This window comes from Salmo salar, chromosome 03 (genome assembly GCF_965601325.2).
Source record: "Salmo salar chromosome 03, fSalSal1, whole genome shotgun sequence".
In the NCBI taxonomy this organism is placed as follows: domain Eukaryota; kingdom Metazoa; phylum Chordata; class Actinopteri; order Salmoniformes; family Salmonidae; genus Salmo; species Salmo salar.
The window spans coordinates 51,503,642-51,525,472 of NC_138293.1; the positions used below are offsets into that span (position 1 = coordinate 51,503,642).

The window sequence follows — 21,831 nt, forward strand, 5'->3', positions numbered from 1 at the left end:
GATATGACTATGCTTCCTATCCTAGCAGATAAAACAGACTGCAAAGTTGTCCTGGTTATAAAAAAGTAATCTATTCTAGTCTGACATCCATGAGGTGCAAAGAAAAAAGTGAACTCTCTGTTGGATGGATGAAAGGTTCTCCAAACATCAGCATACCCCAGATCATCACAAATAGCTTTAAGTGACTTAGCTTGTGGAGAGAGTGAAGCTATACCGCTGGGAAACTTGTCAATAAGGGGGTTCAACAAACAATTAAAATCACCTCCAACCACTGCAGTGTCTGAGTTTAATTCTGAAAAGTCTAGAAATACCTTAGTGAGGAAATCAGGGGGGTGGGGAGGGGGGGAAGTAAATATTCATTATGGAAATGTTCTGCCCTTGTAAAGTACCATTAATTATAACAAAATTACCAAATGTATCTTTCACACAATTCAACACCTTAAGTGGTAGGTTCTTTTTCACAAGAATTGCTACACCTCTACTTCTGGATGTAAATGATGAGAAAAACACTTGACCAAACGCCCCTTGCTGCAACTTCAGATGCTCCTTATCATCCAAATGAGTTTCTTGCAACAGAGCAATATCAATATTTTATTTTTTCAAAAAAGACTACCTTCTTCCTTTTAATGGGGTTATTGCTCCCTCTAATGTTCCATGTACCTACACGCAGTCTGTTACCTGCCATTGCACTTTGACCAAACAATATCCAGACTGAATCCTACTGTAAAGATGGGGTGGTACCTTTTCCCACTCTCATCAATCTCACCAAGCATAAACAAACGATATGAACCCTGAACCCGAACTATACTAAACCCGAAAATTAAACATGTAAAGATTCAAAAGGGGTTTTTCCCACTAGCTAACATGCAGGGGATTTCAACTCTCCAATGTAGACTCTTGTCCACATTGCCACTCAATAGCCTCATCCTTTATATATATGGAAATGAAAATCAATAGAAGAAGATTGAGGCTCTTCCACCTAAAACCAAGCCTGGGCACCAATATAGATTCAGACAAATACTGCTCAAAAAAATAAAGGGAACAATAAAATAACACATCCTAGATCTGAATGAATGAAATAATCTTATTAAATACTTTTTTCTTTACATAGTTGAATGTGCTGACAACAAAATCACACAAAAATAATCAATGGAAATTCAATTTATCAACCCATGGAGGTCTGGATTTGGAGTCACACTCAAAATTAAAGTGGAAAACCACACTACAGGCTGATCCAACTTTGATGTAATGTCCTTAAAACAAGTCAAAATGAGGCTCAGTAGTGTGTGTGGCCTCCACGTGCCTGTATGACCTCCCTACAACGCCTGGGCATGCTCCTGATGAGGTGGCGGATGGTCTCCTGAGGGATCTCCTCCCAGACCTGGACTAAAGCATCCGCCAACTCCTGGACAGTCTGTGGTGCAACGTGGCGTTGGTGGATGGCGCGAGACATGATGTCCCAGATGTGCTCAATTGGATTCAGGTCTGGGGAATGGGCGGGCCAGTCCATAGCACCAATGCCCTCCTCTTGCAGGAACTGCTGACACACTCCAGCCACATGAGGTCTAGCATTGTCTTGCATTAGGAGGAACCCAGGGCCAACCGCACCAGCATATGGTCTCACAAGGGGTCTGAGGATCTCATCTCGGTACCTAATGGCAGTCAGGCTACCTCTGGCGAGCACATGGAGGGCTGTGCGGCCCCCCAAAGAAATGCCACCCCACACCATGACTGACCCACCGCCAAACCGGTCATGCTGGAGGATGTTGCAGGCAGCAGAACATTCTCCATGGCGTCTCCAGACTCTGTCACGTCTGTCACGTGCTCAGTGTGAACCTGCTTTCATCTGTGAAGAGCACAGGGTGCCAGTGGTGAATTTGCCAATCTTGGTATTCTCTGGCAAATGCCAAACGTCTTGCACGGTGTTGGGCTGTAAGCACAACCCCCACCTGTGGACGTCGGGCCCTCATACCACCCTCATGGAGTCTGTTTCTGACCGTTTGAGCAGACACATGCACATTTGTGGCCTGCTGGAGGTCATTTTGCAGGGCTCTGGCAGTGCTCCTCCTGCTCCTCCTTGCACAAAGGCGGAGGTAGCGGTCCTGCTGCTGGGTTGTTGCCCTCCTACGGCCTCCTCCACGTCTCCTGAAGTACTGGCCTGTCTCCTGGTAGCGCCTCTATGCTCTGGACACTACGCTGACAGACACAGCAAACCTTCTTGCCACAGCTCGCATTGATGTGCCATCCTGGATGAGCTGCACTACCTGAGCCACTTGTGTGGGTTGTAGACTCCGTCTCATGCTACCACTAGAGTGAAAGCACCGCCAGCATTCAAAAGTGACCAAAACATCAGCCAGGAAGCATAGGAACTGAGAAGTGGTCTGTGGTCCCCACCTGCAGAACCACTCCTTTATTGGGGGTGTCTTGCTAATTGCCTATAATTTCCACCTGTTGTCTATTCCATTTGCACAACAGCATGTGAAATTTATTGTCAATCAGTGTTGCTTCCTAAGTGGACAGTTTGATTTCACAGAAGTGTGATTGACTTGGAGTTACATTGTGTTGTTTAAGTGTTCCCTTTATTTTTTTGAGCAGTGTATTTCAGTCTGAGCTATAGTGGCAGTTACTTTAGCAAGAAAAATAATAAAGATACACATATTACTGAACAGAAGCACATGAAGCACATGAGAACTCACACTACTGCTTCATGATCAGATTCAAATAAAAAAGTAATCAAATGCTGCGGAGGTGCAGCTTAAAGTTATTTACCCGAGAGAGTCAAACACAGCAGCCTCTTCAGGTGTGTAGAGTTTTTTAGGCGATCCGTTGACCATAATCTTCAATGTGGCCGGGTACAGCAGTGCGTAGCCCATCTTCATTCTCTTGAGTCGAGCCTTCACCTCATCAAACGCTTTGCGTCTTTGTACAACCGCTGTGGAATAATCATTGAAAAATGAGACCCTTGGACCTTGACGTTGACTACCGTCAGAACTGATGCTTCTAGCCACATCCATGACGCGCTGCTTGTCGGTGAAGTTGTGGAACTTTATAACCACTGGCTGTGGGCACTGGTTGGGGCCGGGTATCGGTGCTTGAGAGCGATGGGCTCTGTCCAGCTTCACATGACCAGCCTTAGTGTCCATTTATAGGTAACCAGGGATTAATTCCTCCAACATTTTTACTGAACGTGTCCCTTCAGAATTTGCCGTGAGTCCCACAACACGGATATTGCATCTGCGTCCTCGATTATCCAAGTCGTCAATGTGCTCTGCCATTTCACGCACCTGTTTCTCAAGTGCCTTTATCTTAGTGTCCATTGATGTAGTTGAAGTTTCCACAGTAGCAATTCTTCCTTACGCCTCATCCACACGCTTGACAACCCTCTGTCGTTCAGCTGAATGGCCTGCTATTGCTTCCAAGACCATTCCTACCTTAACATCGATCACTTTAGTAATGTTATCCATCATCCTTTGAATCACCAGGTCCATTGTGCCTGGATCCGTAGTGCCGTTAGCATCGCTAACATTAGCTAGCTCCTCCTGCACATCTACAGGGATGGTGGTTTTGGTCGAGTTCTTAGTAGTTCTGCAGGGCATGTTGTTGAAAATTTTTGAGAAAAAGCAGTCAAGACTCTTTGTAGGATAACTTATTTAGCAAATGCTATCACTTTTTCAAGCTAGAAGATTAATGTAAAAAGAGAAATCTACGAATGCCACGGGAGCTCACTGAAACACAGTGTTCTCTTCCCGGCGCCATTTTGTCCCCCATACCTACTAAAGATTCTTAACCTGTTGGGGCTAGGGGGCAGTATTTGCACGGCCGGATAAAACACGTACCCGATTTAATCTGGTTACTACTCCTGCCCAGTAACTAGAATATGCATATAATTAGTAGATTTGGATAGAAACACTCTAAAGTTTCTAAAACTGTTTGAATGGTGTCTGAGTATAACAGAACTCATATGGCAGGCCAAAACCTGAGAAGATTCCATGCAGGAAGTGGAAATCTGATTTGTGGAATCACCTTCAACACTTTGCCTATGAAACACACCGTGAGTTAGGATTCATTTAGCACTTCATAAGGCTTCCACTAGATGTCAACAATTTTTACAAAGTGGTTTGAGTCTTCTATGGTAGAAACTGACCGAAAGAGAGGCTTGGAAAGTTGGTCATAGAGGGAGGGCCATTACTACTATGACGCGGGCGCCCATGGGTACCCTTTCATTTCGAAACGTTTAGTAAGACAATGCAATCGTCCGCCTTGAATATTATTGAAGCTCTGATTGAAAAAGGCCCTAAAGATTTATGTTATACAACGTTTGACATGTTTGAACGAACGTAAATAATTTTTTTTTGCACATTCGTGATGACAAGTCCCGTGCGCCTTATACATTATGAGTAGCCTCCGGAACGCGCTAACAAGAAGGAGCTATTGGGACATAAATTATTAACTTTTTCGAACAAAACTACATTTGATGTGGACCTGGGATTCCTGGAAGTGCCTTCTGATGAAGATAATCAAAGGTAAGGGAATATTTACAATAGTATATTTGATTTTAGATGGTTCCAAGATGGCGCTAACCTGTATCGCCTAGCCTATTTTTCTGAGCATAGCACCTCGTTTATTGCAAAGTGTGATTTCCCAGTAAAGTTATTTTTAAATCTGGCAATGAGGTTGCATTCACGAGATGTTCATCTATAATTCTTTGAATGACAATATTACATTTTAACAATGTTTTCGAATAGTAATTTTGTAAATTGTAGCGCTGATTCACCGGAAGCATTTGAGGGAAAATATTTTCTGAACGTCACGCGCCGATGTAAAATGCTGTTTTTATATATAAATATGAACTTTATCGAACAAAAAATGCATGTATTGTGTAACATGATGTCCTTTGAGTGTCATCTGATGAAGATTGTCAAAGGTTAGTGCTGCATTTAGCTGTGTTTTGGGTATTTGTGATGCATGCTAGTTGCTTTGAAAATGGCAGTGTGATTATTTTTGGCTGGGTACTCTCCTAACATAATCTAATGTTTTGCTTTTGCTGTAAAGCCTTTTTGAAATTGGACAACGTGGTTCGATTCAAGAGAGGTGTATCTATAAAATGGTGTAAAATAGTCATATGTTTGAGAAATTGAAGTTATAGCATTTATGAGGTATTTGTATTTTGCGCGACGCGATTCCACTGACTGTTGACTAGGGTGGGACGCAACCGTCCCAGGTTCCCAGACAGGTTAACGGTACCAGTGCCTCCCCGATTCTTAATTAGAAGAGTGTAAGGTGTCTGCCAAGCTTTGTAGCTTACACATTGTGAGAGCAGAAGAGTAAAAAGACTGACTACACCACAGGCCCAGCCACAGGAAAAGTGGATCCCTTCTTCACATCGCTATCGAGGACTTGCAATGATCCAAGCTTCATCTTCCTAAACACAGGAGGTTCAAGCTCCACATAGACTGAAAAACCATCAGAGAAGCACAACAGAGAACACAGAACTCCAGTGTCCGTAAGGAAGACAGAAGTTTCATCTCAGTCTGAAGCTAACCAGGCTCATCCCTCAAGAAAGACAGTTGAGGACCCAAACAAACAGTGTCCATTACACAACAAGCCTCACCCTCTGAGAAAATGCCGCAGCTTCAGGAGCAAGACACTGGATGAATGCAAGTCTTATCTCAAAGACAACCACATCTGTTTCAGATAATGTGCTTCAACCAAACATCTCGCAAAAGACTGTGAGACAGCTGTGTAGTGCAAAGAGTGCAACAGTGATAGACACCCATCTGCGTTACATCCGGGGCAAGCCCCATGGAAAACCGAGAACTCCGCAGCCAAGGAAGATCATGGCGGGGAGCATAGGGAAAGGGCAACACCTGCAGTAACCTCAGAGTTTACTGAGATCTGTGGAGAGGCAGTCAGCTCTAGATCGTGTTCCAAGATATGCTTAGTCAAAGTGTATCCTGAAGGTCATAGAGAGAAGGCAGTAAGAATGTATACCATCTTAGATGAACAGAGCAACAGGTCGTTAGACAGAATTGAGTTCTTCGATCTCTTCTCTGTCAGAGGAGGTTCAGCAACTACATTGTGGAGTCACTGGAAGGAAAAACACAGCTTACTCTTCCCACTCTCATAGAATGTGACATGATGCCTGACGATAGATCAGAGATTCCCTCACCTGAAATTGCACGTCATCTCCTGCATCTGATGCCTGTTGCAGACAAGATTCCAGCACTCGGCGCGGGCGCAGCAATCCTTCTCCTGCTCGGGAAGAGACATACTAAGAGTGCACAAAGTCAGAAAGCAATACAACGCACCCTATGCACAACGCCTTGACCTCGGATGGGTCATTTTCGGTGATGTATGTCTGAACGGATCTCACAAGCCAGCTAAAGTTAGCGTTTACAGAACAAATGTGCTGCAAAATGGACGCACATCATTCAGATCAAAGAGAGACTGAATAACACAACACAACTTTCAGAAGCTCAGAGTTGCATACAGGCCGCTGTCCCAGCTGGAGATACGGATGACTTCGGATGCAAAGTGTTTGAAAGAACACAAAACTACGACAAGCCAGCAGCCATCCTCAAACACACCACATGGTTCTCAGGCCCACTCTTCCTGACAAAGATAGAGATAGAAGAGACTACTCAGTTAGAAACCTTCGAACTCGTGGGATCCGATACTGACACGGAGATCTGGCCACAAGTCACAACCTTCATTACCGAAGCTACTGAAGTCCAACTTGGCTCACACAGGTTTGAACGTTTCTCCAGCTGGAAGTCACTCACCCGAGCAATGGCAAAACTACTCCAAATAGCCAAAGCATTCTCCAGGGCTCCAGACAGTGACAAGGGCAACCATCTTAAACAGGCCAAAACCACCATCATCAGATGAGTACAGCAAGAAGTCTTCAAAGAAGAAATCAAGTGCCTCACCAAAAGAGAAAAGGTCTCCAAACACTTTCCACTAAAGAAGCTGGACCCTATCATCGATAAGGACGGGTTGATAAGAATCGGAGGTCTCACAGTGGCAGCGGATATGTCATAGGAAAAGAAACACCCTCTCATCATGCCCAAGAACCACCACGTCACCACTCTGTTGGCGAGGCAATACCACAAGCAAGTTGCACATCAGGGTCATCACTTCACTGAAGACGCAGTCGGTCAGTTGGATTGTGGATCATTGGAAGTGAAAGACTGGTATCCAGCATAATCTATAAGTGTGTGATCTGCAGAAAACTTAGAGGAAAACTGGAAAAGCAAAAGATGTCAGACTTACCTGCAGACAGACTTGCCACTGATCCTCCGTTCACTCATATTGGACTGGACATCTTAGGGCCCTGGAGCATCACCTCTCATCGGACCAGAGGAGGCAGCGCTGAAAGTAAACGCTGGGCCGTCCTCTTCTCCTTGCATGAGTACAAGAGCGGTACACAACAAAGTGATAAACTCTGTCTACCCCCAGCTTCATCAATGGTTTGAGAATATTCTTCTCTATCCGAGGACCTGCAAAGCAACTACGCTTGGATCGTGGCACAAACTTCAGCCTGCAAAGAGCTGAAGATCAGAACAGCTGACTCTGAGATGAGTACTTACCTTCAAGACCAAAGATGCACATGGTCTTTCAATCACCCTGTGCGTCACATGTGGGAGGAGCTTGTGAGAGAATGATTGGAATCGCTCGTCGCATTCTGGATGCCATGCTTCTGGAAGTTAGTTCTACTCGTCTAACACATGAAGTCCTCACCACACTCATGGCTGAAGTCTTGGCCATCATGAATGCTCAACCCATAGTTCCAGTGTCCATGGATCCAGAGATGACAGCAGTTCTTACACCTGCAATGCTTCTGACACAATTTTTTTTTAAACTACAACAGCACCTCCAGGAGACTTCAACCTCAAAGATCTCTACAGCAAGCAATGGAAACATGTTCAGAGCCTCACAGACACATTCTGGAAAAGATGGAGGCAAGAATACCTGGTGACACTCCAGTCATGCAGATGGCAAGTTGACAAACCTCTCACTAAAAGACACGCAAGTCCACCGAAACGAATGGCCTGCTGGACTCGTCGTCAAAACTGTACCAAGCGGTGATAACAAAGTCAGGGCAGTGGAAGTGAGAGTCATGAGACAGGGCACCCCTAAGGTGTTCTTCAGACATGTCTCCGAAGTCGTCCTACTCCTCCAAAAGTAAACATAGTGACATAGCGGGGAGTGTTCTGATAGCTGTACTAATGTACAAAGTATCCTATGTTGTCATCTAGTGGCGAAGTTGGGTACTGTAGCTTTTAATTTGCTAACTCTCGGTGCAACGCTATTTCCTGTCAGAACAATCCGAGCAAGAACAACAGACAGACTAGCTCTATTTTTCCATTTTACTAGGATTTGGTTAAAGATAAATTTGTAAGAACTTTGAGTTATTAGGACATACTTTCGCTAATTCAAATTGTGTTTCTAGAATATTTATGTTTTTTACATGTTTATTCTAGTTTTCTAAGTTCCGATGATGCTAAGCTAATTGCGCTAACTATCACCCATTCAATTAACATTGTGTGTTAGCATGCTAGCTAACGTTTCGTGACGGAATTTAGCTTCTTTGGGTTTTGGATGTATATAACTATTTTAAGTGTTCAGATATCTCGTGACAGAGTTAAATTATAGTTATTAAGCTATATGGACACTTAGATTGTGTGTATATGTTTGTGATGTAAACTGTCATCAGTTCTGCGTGGTCATGTTGGCTAGCTAGGCTTATTTTTTGTTGCTAGTTCGTGATAAAAATGCTGTTCTTTATTTGTATCCAGTTGTGTGAATGTTTATAGTGATTTTTCTAATACATTTTCTCCTTTCTGTATCTGTTACAGTTTTACAAACGAAATATCTTCTACTAAAGATTCTTAACGATACCAGTGTCTCCCTGATTCTTTATTGGAAGAGTGTAAGCTGTCTGCCAAGCTTTGTAGCTTACACATTGTGAGGGCAGAACAAAAGTTTACACAGAAATGATTTGATATTGAGATAAAAACAGCAGCATTGGGCCTTTTAAGTGTGTAGGTGGAACCTGAGATTCTGATTCACCTTTAATATCGGTTTCATCTGGTGTCTTTTAAAAATGCAGGCAATTCTTTCCAGTATTGGCACAGATACACAATCACTTGGTTTACAAACAATGGAGTAAATCAACCACTAACACCTTATTTGGATAGTCCATCTCTAGATGCTCTACAGACTATTAGTAACATTTCTACTAACCCTAAGCCTTAACCCTAAATTTAACCCTTGTCCTAACCCTTAACCCTTACCTTTATTCTATACCTATCCCTAATCGCAAAACTTAGAAGGGGTTGGGTTAAATGCGGAAGACACATTTCAGTTCAATGCATTCAGTTGTACAACTGACTAGGTATCCCCATTTCCCTTTCCAGTTGCTTATGAAAATATAGTTTGTTGATAGTATGACCATGTGTAGAGCATCTACAGATGGATTATCCGTACTATCCAAATAAAGTGTGACCAACCAACCACCATCTTTTGGGTAATGATGGGGTTAGACAGTTGTATTAAGATCATGAGGCATTTCATATTATTCAAAAATCAATGGTTATATCATTCATTCATTGAAATGACTGTAAATTTCAGATTTCACATTACCTGCTCCCGGAGTCCTTTATGAATGCGTCCCATGCCAGCCCAGCTGTAGCGCTTTGCATACTCCTGCAGTGCTGCATACAGCTTCCTGCCACTCGCTGTGGCCTGGGCTGGGAACAGGGCATGGCTCAGCACAGGGGTCAGGTAGCCTTGCTCCTGCTCCTCCTCTCCCGTCTCCATGGTGATGCAGGGAGTCCCCCGATCGCCAGTGGCCACATTTGATGTGGCTCTGCACACTGCTCCAGCACAGCTGCTGGCGCGGGACAACACAGAGCGCCTGGAGCCGGACTTGTGCTTACCTGGGATGGCTCGGCCTGGAGCTGGTGGGTCAGAGCCCACCCTGTAACAATACCATAGGAAGAGGAGCAGCAGGGTCCACAGGAGCCCATTCAGAGGACGGACCCCCAGCACAGCACAGGGGGGCAATGGGAGCAGATCCATGGGCCAGTCCATCCTACAGTGATGAACTGAAATAACAGAGGGGAAGTAAAGGAGAAAGAGCAGGAGATAAGTATGCTATAGAAGGAGGAATCGAGAGAGATATCAATAGGTGCCGGTTTTCCAGACACAAATAAAGCCCTGGACTATAACTAAATAGGGCTATCTTCTGCATTCCAGGTGACTACCTCGTGAAGCTGGTTGAGAGAATGCCAAGAGTTTGCAAAGCTGTCATCAAGGCAAAGGGTGGCTACTTTGAAGAATCTCAAATATAAAATATGTTTTGATTTGTTTAACACTTTTTTGGTTACTACATGATTCCTTATGTGTTATTTGATAGTTTTGATGTCTTCACTATTATTCTACAATGTAGAAAATAGTACAAATAAAGAAAAACCCAGGAATGAGTACAGTGAGGGAAAAAAGTATTTGATCCCCTGCTGATTTGGTATGTTTGCCCACTGACAAAGAAATGATCAGTCTATAATTTTAATGGTAGGTTTATTTGAACAGTGAGAGACAGAATAACAACAAAATAATCCAGAAAAACGCATGTAAAAAATGTTATAAATTGATTTGCATTTTAATGAGTGAAATAAGTATTTGACCCCTCTGCAAAACATGACTTAGTACTTGGTGGCAAAACCCTTGTTGGCAATCACAGAGGTCAGACATTTCTTGTAGTTGGCCACCAGGTTTGCACACATCTCAGGAGGGATTTTGTCCCACTCCTCTTTGCAGATCTTCTCCAAGTCATTAAGGTTTTGAGGCTGACGTTTGGCAACGCGAACCTTCAGCTCCCTCCACAGATTTTCTATGGGATTAAGGTCTGGAGACTGGCTAGGCCACTCCAGGACCTTAAGGACAGACGTTCCGCTAGCGGAACGCCTCACCAATATCCAATGGTATAGAGTGGCGCGAATTACAAATACCTCAAAAATGCAAAAACTTCAATTTTTCAAACATATGACTATTTTACACCATTTTAAAGACAAGACTCTCCTTTATCTAACCACATTGTCCGATTTCAAAAAGGCTTTACAACGAAAGCAAAACATTAGATTATGTCAGGAGAGTACCCAGCCAGAAATAATCACACACCCATTTTTCAAGCTAGCATATATGTCACAAAAACCAAAACCACAGCTAAATGCAGCACTAACCTTTGATGATCTTCATCAGATGACACTCCTAGGACATTATGTTATACAATACATGCATGTTTTGTTCAATCAAGTTCATATTTATATCAAAAACCAGCTTCTTACATTAGCATGTGACGTTCAGAACTAGCATACCCACTGAAACTTCCGGTGAATTTACTAAATTACTCACGATAAACGTTGACAAAAAACATAAATTATTTTAAGAATTATAGATACAGAACTCTTTTATGCAATCGCGGTGTCCGATTTTAAAATAGCTTTTCGGTGAAAGCACATTTTGCAATATTCTGAGTAGATAGCCCGGCCATCACAGGCTAGCTATTTTGACACCCACCAAGTTTGGCACTCACCAAACTCAGATTTACTATAAGACGAATTGGATTACCTTTGCTGATCTTCGTCAGAATGCACTCCCAGGACTTCTACTTCCACACCAATGTTGTTTTTGTTCCAAATAATCCATAGTTATATCCAAATAGCGGCGTTTTGTTCTTGCGTTCAAGACACTATCCGAAGGGTGACGCGCCGGCGCGTATCGTGACAAAATATTTCAAAATATTCCATTACCGTACTTCGAAGCATGTCAAACGCTGTTTAAAATCGACCACTATCCAAATGCGCTACTGTTTTTCAGCCAGGGACTGCAGTCATCATTCAACGTTCTGGCGCCTTCTGAGAGCCTATGGGAGCCTTAGAAAATGTCACGTTACAGCAGAGATCCTCTGTTTTCGATAAAGAGGTTATAGAAGGCCAAGAAATGATCAGAGAGGACACTTCCTGTTTAGAATCTTCTCAGGTTTTGGCCTGCCATATGAGTTCTGTTATACTCACAGACACCATTCAAACCGTTTTAGAAACTTTAGGGTGTTTTCTATCCAAATCAAACAATTATATGCATATTCTAGTTACTGGGCAGGAGTAGTAACCAGATTAAATCGGTTACGTGTTTTATCCGGCCGTGTCAATACTGCCCCCTAGCCCTAACAGGTTAAGAGATGGATCTGGAAGCCCTCAGAATCCAGTCAGGCTATCCTGCACCCTCAGAGTTTGATCTTGGTCGGAACAGCCGGCTTGTACGGCCTTTCAACAAAAAATAGGTGGATGTATATTTTACTTTGTTTGAGCGGATTGCCACATCCCTAAAATGGCCGTGAGATATTTAGTCACTGCTCCTCCAAAGTGTTGTTGTGAGAAGGGCTCAATGTATATGCCACTTTATCTCTTGACCAGAGTTCAGATTATGACACTGTTAAAGCTGCTATCCTTCGGGTTTACGAGTTGGTCCCAGAGGCATACAGACAACAACAAATTACGAAAGACAGAATCACAAAGCCATGTTGAGTTTGCAAGGGAACAAGTATGTCTTTTTGATCAGTGGTGTGGTCCTCAAGAGGTCAAGGACCTGGAGGATTAAAACACACTCATACTTCTCGAACAGTTCAAGAATTGCCTTCAAGAAAGGGTTAAGACCTACATTTATGAGCACAAGGATCTCACTCTTGAGAAAGCTGCAGTCCTTGAAAATGAGTTTGTGTTGACACAAAATTAACTTCACAAACAAAGCACCCAGTAGTTAGTCCTTTCACAAATAGCAAACCAGTGAATTCACCTCATACTACTAGGTTTCAGTCTTTTTCTACAGTGCCCAAAGATAAAGATCGGCAGAAAACTGTTTTTTTGTATCCGCTAGTTTTTCATTACTGCCGTGAGAAAGGACACATTGTCCTAGGTTAAAACAGAAAACAGAGAGAGAAAAATATGTTTATTCTTGTGGGAGCCTTTAACCCCTGTGCGGCCTGGACATCCAGCGAAAAATCATATCACCATTAGCATAACAAAATGTAATAATAATTTTTTTTCAATTTTTTTCTTCATATTATATCGTTTTATAGATACACCTCTCCTGAATCGAACCACGTTGTCCGATTTCAAAAAGGCTTTACAGCAAAAGAAAAACATTAGATTATGTTAGAGGAGTATATCGTAAAAGTAGCCACATAGCCATTTTCCGACCAACCACATGCATCACAAATAACCAAAAAACAGCTAAATGCAGCACTAACCTTTGACAATCTTCATCAGATGACACACCTAGGACATCATGTTACACAATACATGCATTCTTTTGTTCGATAAAGTTCATATTTATATATAAAAACAGCATTTTACATCGGTGCGTAACGTTGACTAACTATTTTCCCTCAAATGCATCCGATGAAACAGAGCTACAATTTACTAAATTACTATTCGAAAACATTTTTAAAATGTAATATTGTCATTCTAAGATTTATAGATGAATATCTCTTGAAAGCACCTGTAATGCCAGATTTAAAATTAACTTTACTGGGTAATCATACTTTGCGATGAAAGGGGATGCGATACTCTGAAAAATAGGCTAACGTTACAGGTCAGCGCCATCTTGGAACAATCGCATATCACATCTAGTCTTGTATACTATTGTCAATAATCCCTTACCTTTGGTTGTCTTCATCAGAAAGCACTTCCAGGAATCCCAGGTCCACAACAAATGTATTTTAGTTCGAAAAAATTACTCCTTTATGTTCCAAGAGCTTGTTCTTGGTAGCGCGTCTGAAGGCTGATCCAAATGCTCCGTCGGCCGCGGGACAGCCATTTCGAGAAAATGCATTTTTTTCCCATTTAGGTTCGTTCAAACATGTCAAACGTTGTATAACATAAATCTTCAGGGCGTTTTTCAACAAGAGAGCCAATAAGATTCGAGGGGGACGATTGCATTGTGTTTCAAAACGTTTCGAAAGGGGAGGGTAACCAGGGGCGCCGGCGTCATAATGGTGATGGCCCTCTCCGTGTGACCACATTCCACAGCGTCTCATTCATTCAGTTTTAACAGTAGGAGACTCAAACCACTTTGTAAAGACTGGGGACATCTAGTGGAAGCTATAGGAAGTGCTCAATGAACCATAGCTCACGGTGTGATTAATAGGCAATGTGATGAAGTTGAGTTCGCAATTCAGAATTCCACTTCCTGTTTCAATCTGTCTCGGGGTTTTGACTGCCATATGAGTTATGTTATACTCACAGACACCATTCAAACAGTTTTAGAAACTTTAGGGTGTTTTCTATCCACAAGTATTAATTATATGCATATCCTAGCTTCTGAGTTTGAGTAGTAGGCCGTTTAAAATGGGCACAAATTTGTTTCAAAATGCGCGTGGCGCCCCCTATCCTAGGCGACCGTCAAGAGGTTAAGTCTGGTTGGGATTGATGTACGTATCTCCTAAACAAGATTTTGGAAAATATGTGTATGAACCCTTTGTTTCAGACAGGTTTATGTCTCTGCAGAGTGGAGATACTTTTAAGCAGCTGGTAAAGATACTTTGAGACATTTGGGCAGACCAATCCTTCATTTTGGAGGGTGTTTTTCTTTGTCTGACAATTCAGCAACTGATAGTCTGGTAGTACAAGGTGGGGAGATTTGTTTCATGGAAGTTCCTTTGTATACAGTAATGTGGAACTCGAGTCTGATCTTATTTCTGGTACCGTTGTCGTTGGAGTGAGGCCTAGCCTACCGGTGAAGGGGTCTTATTCATTTTGGGAAACAATTTGGCTGGAGGGAAGGTCGTGCCAAATCCTGTCATTTGTAAGGAACCCAGAGTAAAGGAACACTGTGTTCCCAGCGTGCTATGTGTAAGAAAGTTGCTGGGAGCAAGTCTAATGTCGAGGAGGATGTCAGAGATCCCACCATGGTCGATCTCTCCGATGTTTATGGGTGATCCTGATTTCCCTAAACCTCCTGAGTGCCTCTCAAATTGTCGTTCCAGTTACGCTTCGACAAAAGATGCTGAGGTTGGCTTAATATGGTATTATGGCAGGCCATCAAGACATATGACCGGATCTTGCGTAACTTCTTCTGGCCTGGTCTGAAACAGGATGTTGTGGCTTACTGTAAATCATGTTGTGTTTGCCAGCAGACGGGTAAACCGAACCAAGCTGTACTGGTTGCACCTTTGCAGCCTATTCCTGCTTTTGAAAGCCTTTCAACAGGGTTCTGGTGAATTGTGTTGGTCCTTTGTACAAAGCAAAGAGTGGTAATCAGTTTCTCTTGACCATTACGTGCGCTGTCACTCGTTTCCCTGAGGTCAATCCTCTGAGGAAAATCATGTCTCCCAATATTGTTAAGGCCCTGATGAAATTATTTTCAACATTTGGACTTCAGCAGGTAGTGTAGTTGGACCAAGGTTTGAATTTCATATCAAATGTCTTCAATGTTACCCATTGCCTCTCTAGTGCCTACCACCCAGAGTCTCAAGGTGCTCTTGAGAAACTTCATCAGACTTTGAAGTCCATGTTGAGAGCTAACTGTTTTGAGTTTGAGAATGACTGGAACGAAGGTGTCCCTCTTCTGCTGTTTGCAGCATGGGAGGTTGTTCAGGAATCTCTCGGTTTTAGTCCAAATGAGCTCGTTTGAATATCATGTCAGAGATCCTTTGAGTTTGCTGAGAGAGTGGTTGTTTCAAGACAACAAACACCTTAAAAACAAATCTGTTGGCGAACGTTAGTGCTTTTTGATACAGATCTCACCACGCCAGCGAGTCTGCCAGTGAGAATCTGGAGAAGGCGCAAACGAAAATGAAAGTTTGGTACAATCAAAACGCCTGAAACCGCACTTTCGATGTTGGTTTTGTTTCCCGTTCTGGGGTCACCGTTGCAAGCTCGCTTTTCAGGCCCTTACCCCATACTGAAAAACATGTCATCTGGATTACATCATCACCATGCCGGAGCTCAAGAACAAAAAAAATGCCTGTGTCATGTCAACATGTTGAAACCATACTTCACCCGCTACGATCAGGCGGACAAGTCGGTGGAAACCGATAGTGATGTTTTGCTGCTGTCACTGTTGACTATAGTCTTCCTCAAGAGCACAAGGAAAGCCCAATACACCCTGTGCATATTGGACGATTGAGTAACTCAGAGATTCTAGAAAACCTTGCTGTATTTTGGCACACTCGTCTCGGAAGGAAAAAGGAAACAATGTTTCACTGCTTTTAGAATATCGGGGTTTATTCTCAGATGTGCCAACTCAGACAAATGTACTAGAGCATGACATTTGGGGACTCTGACCCAATCAAACAACATGCCTATCGAGTGAATCCTAAAAAGAGAGAGAAGCTCCATTACATTTGGGGACTCTGACCCAATCAAACAACATGCCTATCGAGTGAATCCTGAAAAGAGAGAGAGAAGCTCCACAGTGAGGTGGAGTTCATGCTTGAGCACAGCATTGCACAACATGACAACGGTCAGTGGAGTTCGCCCTGTATTTTAGTACCTAAGGCGGATAGGTCTCTGCTGTTTTGTTTCCGATTTTCGGAAACTCAATGCCATTACTAAGTCAGACTCGTACCCTTTGCACAGGGTCGATGATTGTGTGGACCTTGTTGGTGCTACTAAGTACGTTAGCAAGTTTGATCTGCTGAAGAGATATTGGCAGGTCCCTCTAACTGAGCGTGCCTACCTTTGTCTCCCGTTCAGGTTAGGAAATGCCAGAGACATGTTTCAAAGGCTCGTGCACATCGTGCTATGTGGCCTAGAAAATGCTGAAGCATATTTGGATGTGGTCATATTTAGCACCACCTGGCCCCAACACCTTCAGGATATTAGGAGTCTGTTTGGCGTTTCGCAGCTGCCAACCTGACAATTAACCTGTCAAAGAGTGAAATTGCAAAGAGTGAAAAAGCAACAGTGAAATATCTCGGGAAGGTGGTGGGGCAAGGGAGAGTCCGAAAAAGTGGAGGCCATCAATAACCTTCCAGTGCAAGCTTCTGTGCTGATTCTTGGGAAAGGCTGGCTACTACTTGGCTTTTTGCAAGAACTTTGCCCAGGTTGATGCACCACTTACAGATTGACCAGTCTGAAAGTCATTTTCTGTTGGAGCATCGACAGTCAGGAGGCATTTGAGAAGACAAAGACTCTTTTGGTCTCTGCACTGGTGCTAGCTGCTCTGGATTTCCGTTGTCCATTTGCTTTTTACACCAATGACAGCAATGTAGGAGCAGGGGCTGTGCATCTACAGAAAGACGATACAAATGTTGAGCACCCTGTGGGGTATTTTTCCAAGAAATTGGCCTCATATCAAAAACACAACTCGACTATCGAGGATGCTTGGTACTGGCTCTTTAGCACTTCGAGGTTTATGTATCGGTCTCTACACCTCTGGTGGTCTACACCGATTATAACCCTCTCATTTCCCTGCAAAAGACAAGTTCCACGAACCGCCGACTCCTTCACTGGAGTCTCATATTACAAGTCCGTAGTAAGGACAACTTGGTTTCTGATTTTGTCTTTCAAGGGTGGGCAGTCAATATGTTTTTGTGTTTAGCCAGTATGTAGCCCAGGCTTACAATTTATTTTGAATGCACGTTCTGCCATATTGGAGATTAGTTTTGGTGTGCTCGTCCAAAGGGATGAGAGAACATACATGATTTTACAATTTTTTCAAAACTTCTGTGTTTTAGGCAACTATATATAGAAATATATTTATAGAGAAAAAAATTAAAAGGTGGCTGTTTTTGTCTTGTATTTAACTGTTGACAGTCAGTAGACACCATGTTTATATTGTAAAAGGCGACACATTTAAGTAGCGATGCATATAAGTTGATGGAAGTTATTTTCTGTTGGTTGTGAGCAAATTTGTCCAACAAAAATATGGGATATATTTGTTGTCTTAAGGGGGAAGGTATTACCGGTTTTGGTTTTTCCATTTATATTTCGAGGTAGCACGTAGGGTGAACCGATTTGTTGTCACCTTGCTAGTAAGTATGGGTTACACCTGTGCTGGCTCGTCATCTCGATAGTCGGAAGTCACCTGGAATGCATTTCAATTAATAGGTGTGCCTTGTTAAAAGTTAATTTGTGGAATTTCTTTCCTTCTTAATGCGTTTGAGCAAATCAGTTGTGTTGTAAAGATAGCTCTATTTGGTAAAATACTGTATACCACCCCTACCTTGTCACAACTCAACTGATTGCCTCAAACAAATTCAGAATGAAAGAAATTCCACAAATGAACTTTTAACAACACACCTGTTAATTGAAATGCATTCCAGGTGACTTTCTCATGAAGCTGGTTGAGAGAATGCCAAGCGTGTGCAAAGCTGTCATCAAGGCAAAGGGTGGCTAATGTAGAAAATAGTAAAAAATAAAGAAAAACCATGGAATGAGTAGGTGTGTCCAAACATTTGCTGGGAATGTACAAGCAAAATATGTTGCGCCCCTGCCTTTGACAAAGTGAGCACTGTTTATCACAGGATGGCATCAGCGCTCACCTAAAAAGCCCATAATTTTTATGTGTTGTTGGGGGTGTGTCTTGGTCAGTTTAGCTCAGAATATGTCTTCCTCTCAATCTTCCACCATAGCAGGCCATCTAATAAGTGGTCTCAGGGATGGAGAACTCTGGAAGTTCCTTTGGTCTCTACTGAGTTACCTAAATCCGATTTTAGTGTTCTTGCACCTTATTGTTCCACAAATCTTCATAATATTCTTAAATTTGATGTTCTGGTGCCTCTATGACAATTCATAAAGCTGATTGAGGACTTATGTTACTTATGAATGTGTTTGTTTTTAATGACAGTTTTTTACTTTCTGCTTGCATTTCGTATTTATATTTTGATGTGTGTATTTTCTACAATTTCTGTAAATTAGGGCTCATCTGTAAAATAGACCTTGGTCTCAGCATGACGCCCTGATAAAATAAAGGGGGAAAAATAGCAGTTGAGGAATCATATTATAATTTGTCTGAAATTAGTTTACAATCTTGCACACATCCTAATACATAGGCCTATTAGATTCAGTATCCCGCGTTTAAAGGATTTACTGTATGAGCGAAGGTCTTTTTTGGCTTACACAAAAAGCACTCGCTAGAACTGCCCCCTCCCGTGCATTAATAAGGTATCATCGTCAGCGCACATTTCAGTAAACATATTGACAACATAGCACAACTGCGCAGATACTTCCATCACAGCCTTTCACTTGTAGTTTTGTCGATGACAATCACTGTAAGCGTTCCCGGGATAATGTCCAAATATAGAGAGGGGGTGGACAAAGCATTGAGTAGCCTAGGCTATTTATTCTGACAATAGTCGACATCTAAATATATAAATTAATTTCTAGGCTACCATTTAAAAGGCATCTGGTATGCGTGCATGCATGGTTTCTAATACATTTTAATTGTAGCCTAATGACTCACCACTGTCCCTCTTTTTTTCTGTGCTTCACTGTCTATCTGTCTTGATGGGCTGCGCCGATGCAACTCGATACAATTTGTTCCGCATTCGATGTTTCGGCAAAGCGCCAGAGTATAATGTCCTCCTTTACGGAAAATACCGAAGGGTATATGATTTTAGACTTATTTATTTATCGTCTGGTCAATTGAAGTGAAAAAATATTTTTGTATTCTAATTAGCTTGGTATAGGCAATCTTAGTTTAAATGTTGCATGCTATCCCATCTCTAGCCTGGGCTTTTAGATGTGTGTTGCTGTTTCAGCACTGTTGGTGTACAGCTCTTCGCCAAGACAACCAAGTTCATGCAAATCTGCGAACATCCACCAGGGCGCATCTGTGAGCTATGACTCCCGACTTAAATGCCCTCACACACACCAACGCTTCAACCATACAGGTAGAACCAGCTACCAGCGTTCCACCCACCCGCTCGCTCCGGGGCCTAGAAATAAGAGAGAGGCGCATAGACATACCATCAACGAGAAAGGGGGGGAGCGGAGTCAGAAGACAGCAGGATACCTTTACACATATTTGGGAAGATCAATGGTAGTGATTAGGATATTAGAGGGGTGTAGTCACAAAGCCCCCTGCATACTCACACAAAGAGCAGGGCCGTGTGGGAGCAAATTATAATTTAAACAAATTTTATGTGCAGCATCAGCGCTGGTATTTTACGTAAGGGACTCGAAGGAACGCAGTAAAAGAGAACGTAGCTCAACCAACAATAGCCCGATTTTTGACTGAAACGCGAATACCGGTGTGTAAGAGAAGCGCATAATAATAAGGGAATAGATCAGGACGTGATTTTCCAGGTACGTATGCTTCCCTCGCTGCTAACTATTACGCATAGGCCTAATAATAAGCGCAGGTCTCTTTTTCTAATCCATCACATTGCACAACAAACGCTACCTGCATTGAAATCTTAAACCAAATAAAAAATACTCCTGATTTTCTCTGACGCAAATACAAATTAGGCCTATTCATTTTTCATAGCCGTCCGGTGAGAGTGGTTATCGAGCAAATAGAATGATTTGGTGGATATTTTGAAAAAGAAAACGGAACGCCATTGAAAGCATGAAGGAATTAAACATTCTCCTGCGATGCATAACTTAACATTATAGGCCTATTCTATGAGGCCTATCATGTTTAGTTTAATGTAGCTATACAGATATATGATCTCTATTACAGTATTTTAGATCTGAGTGACCGTGACAGCACAGAAGGCATGTCATACGACCACGGATCTAAACCCCCTTGGGCCTTAGGACCCGCATAATGTAAATACGTGTTCACAATCTGAAATGTGATAGCCTTTTCCTCTTTATCTTATATTGTGAGATAGATTTACATGATGAGACATTGATGGAAGGCAACACTAAAAAACACCAATGATAATGCTGCACTGCTGATAATATCACGTTTGGAGCAATTTTACCTTTACCAAGGCACTTTTATTGTAGGTTTAAAGATACAAAATGCAATATGGGGATATGTTCAATGACATTGAAATGCTTGATATACCCATTGATAGAATTTATGTCTCTTAAGGTTAGCACAATTCTTATTTACAGTGACGGCCTACACCGGCCAAACTCGGACGATGATGGGCCAATTGTGCGCTGTCCTATGGGACTGCCAATCACGGCTGGTTGTGATACAGCCTGGATTTGAACCAGGGTGTCTGTAGTGACACCTCTAGCATTGAGATGCAGTACCTTAGACCGCTGCACCACTCGAGAGCAAGCTATCATAACCTAAAATAAGGTTTCTTTACCCCATTGTTTACAAATAACAATAGCATGTACAAATGTAAATACATGTTTTAAACTATCACCTGGATTACATTAATTTGTCTTTGAATTGAGAGGGGTTTGTACATTAGGGATGGATGGGTTGGGGAAATGTAACCATCCCTAATACACATTTTGTAAATGTAGAATTTGTTGTTAATTTACTTCCCTGGTTAAATAAAGTGAAATAAAATAAATAAACAACATGTTTAAACATTTTGAGGCTATACCTTGTTTGTTTATTGTTTGTAAACAATGGAGGGAGCAATATTACCTTTGGCTTATGATGGAGTAAGACAGTTGGCCAAAGCTCATGTGTATGCGATATTCTTTAGGAATCAAAAATGTAAATGACCATTGAACAGATTCCCAGGTCCAAGACTGCACATCGTAATATCTGTCTCTCTAAAACAGGGGCGTCAAACTCATTTTGCTCTGGGGGCCTCATTCGGTCTTCGATGAGGTCCGAAGGGCTGCACTGAAATTGGTTATATTTCTTGCCTGTTGAAATATTTTTACTCCACCTGCGAGCTGGATTGGA

At 42.3% G+C, this 21,831-nt stretch overlaps 2 protein-coding genes across 3 annotated transcripts in view; one reads left to right on the forward strand and one right to left on the reverse strand.

The window, feature by feature from the left end:
• LOC145877583 (aspartate beta-hydroxylase domain-containing protein 2) overlaps nt 1-19,629 on the reverse strand; it is a 62,559-nt gene extending 42,930 nt beyond the window's left edge. Inside the window, exons 1-2 of the mRNA XM_082973548.1 lie at nt 19,468-19,629; nt 9,646-10,109 (exon numbers count right to left, since the gene is read on the reverse strand). Coding sequence (XP_082829674.1) covers nt 9,646-10,095 — 450 coding nt within the window. The 5' untranslated portion in view covers nt 10,096-10,109; nt 19,468-19,629. The remainder of the gene's footprint in view (nt 1-9,645; nt 10,110-19,467) is intronic.
• Nucleotides 1-21,831, forward strand: part of sez6l2 (seizure related 6 homolog (mouse)-like 2) — a 164,252-nt gene that overhangs the window by 56,891 nt on the left and 85,530 nt on the right. Inside the window, exon 1 of one of the 2 annotated variants that reach the window (XM_014192147.3) lies at nt 19,869-20,312. The exons of the other annotated variant lie outside the window; for it this stretch is intronic. The gene's annotated coding sequence lies outside the window, so the exon portion shown is untranslated. Of the gene's footprint in view, nt 1-19,868; nt 20,313-21,831 lie in introns of those variants that run through there. 2 annotated transcript variants of the gene reach the window in all.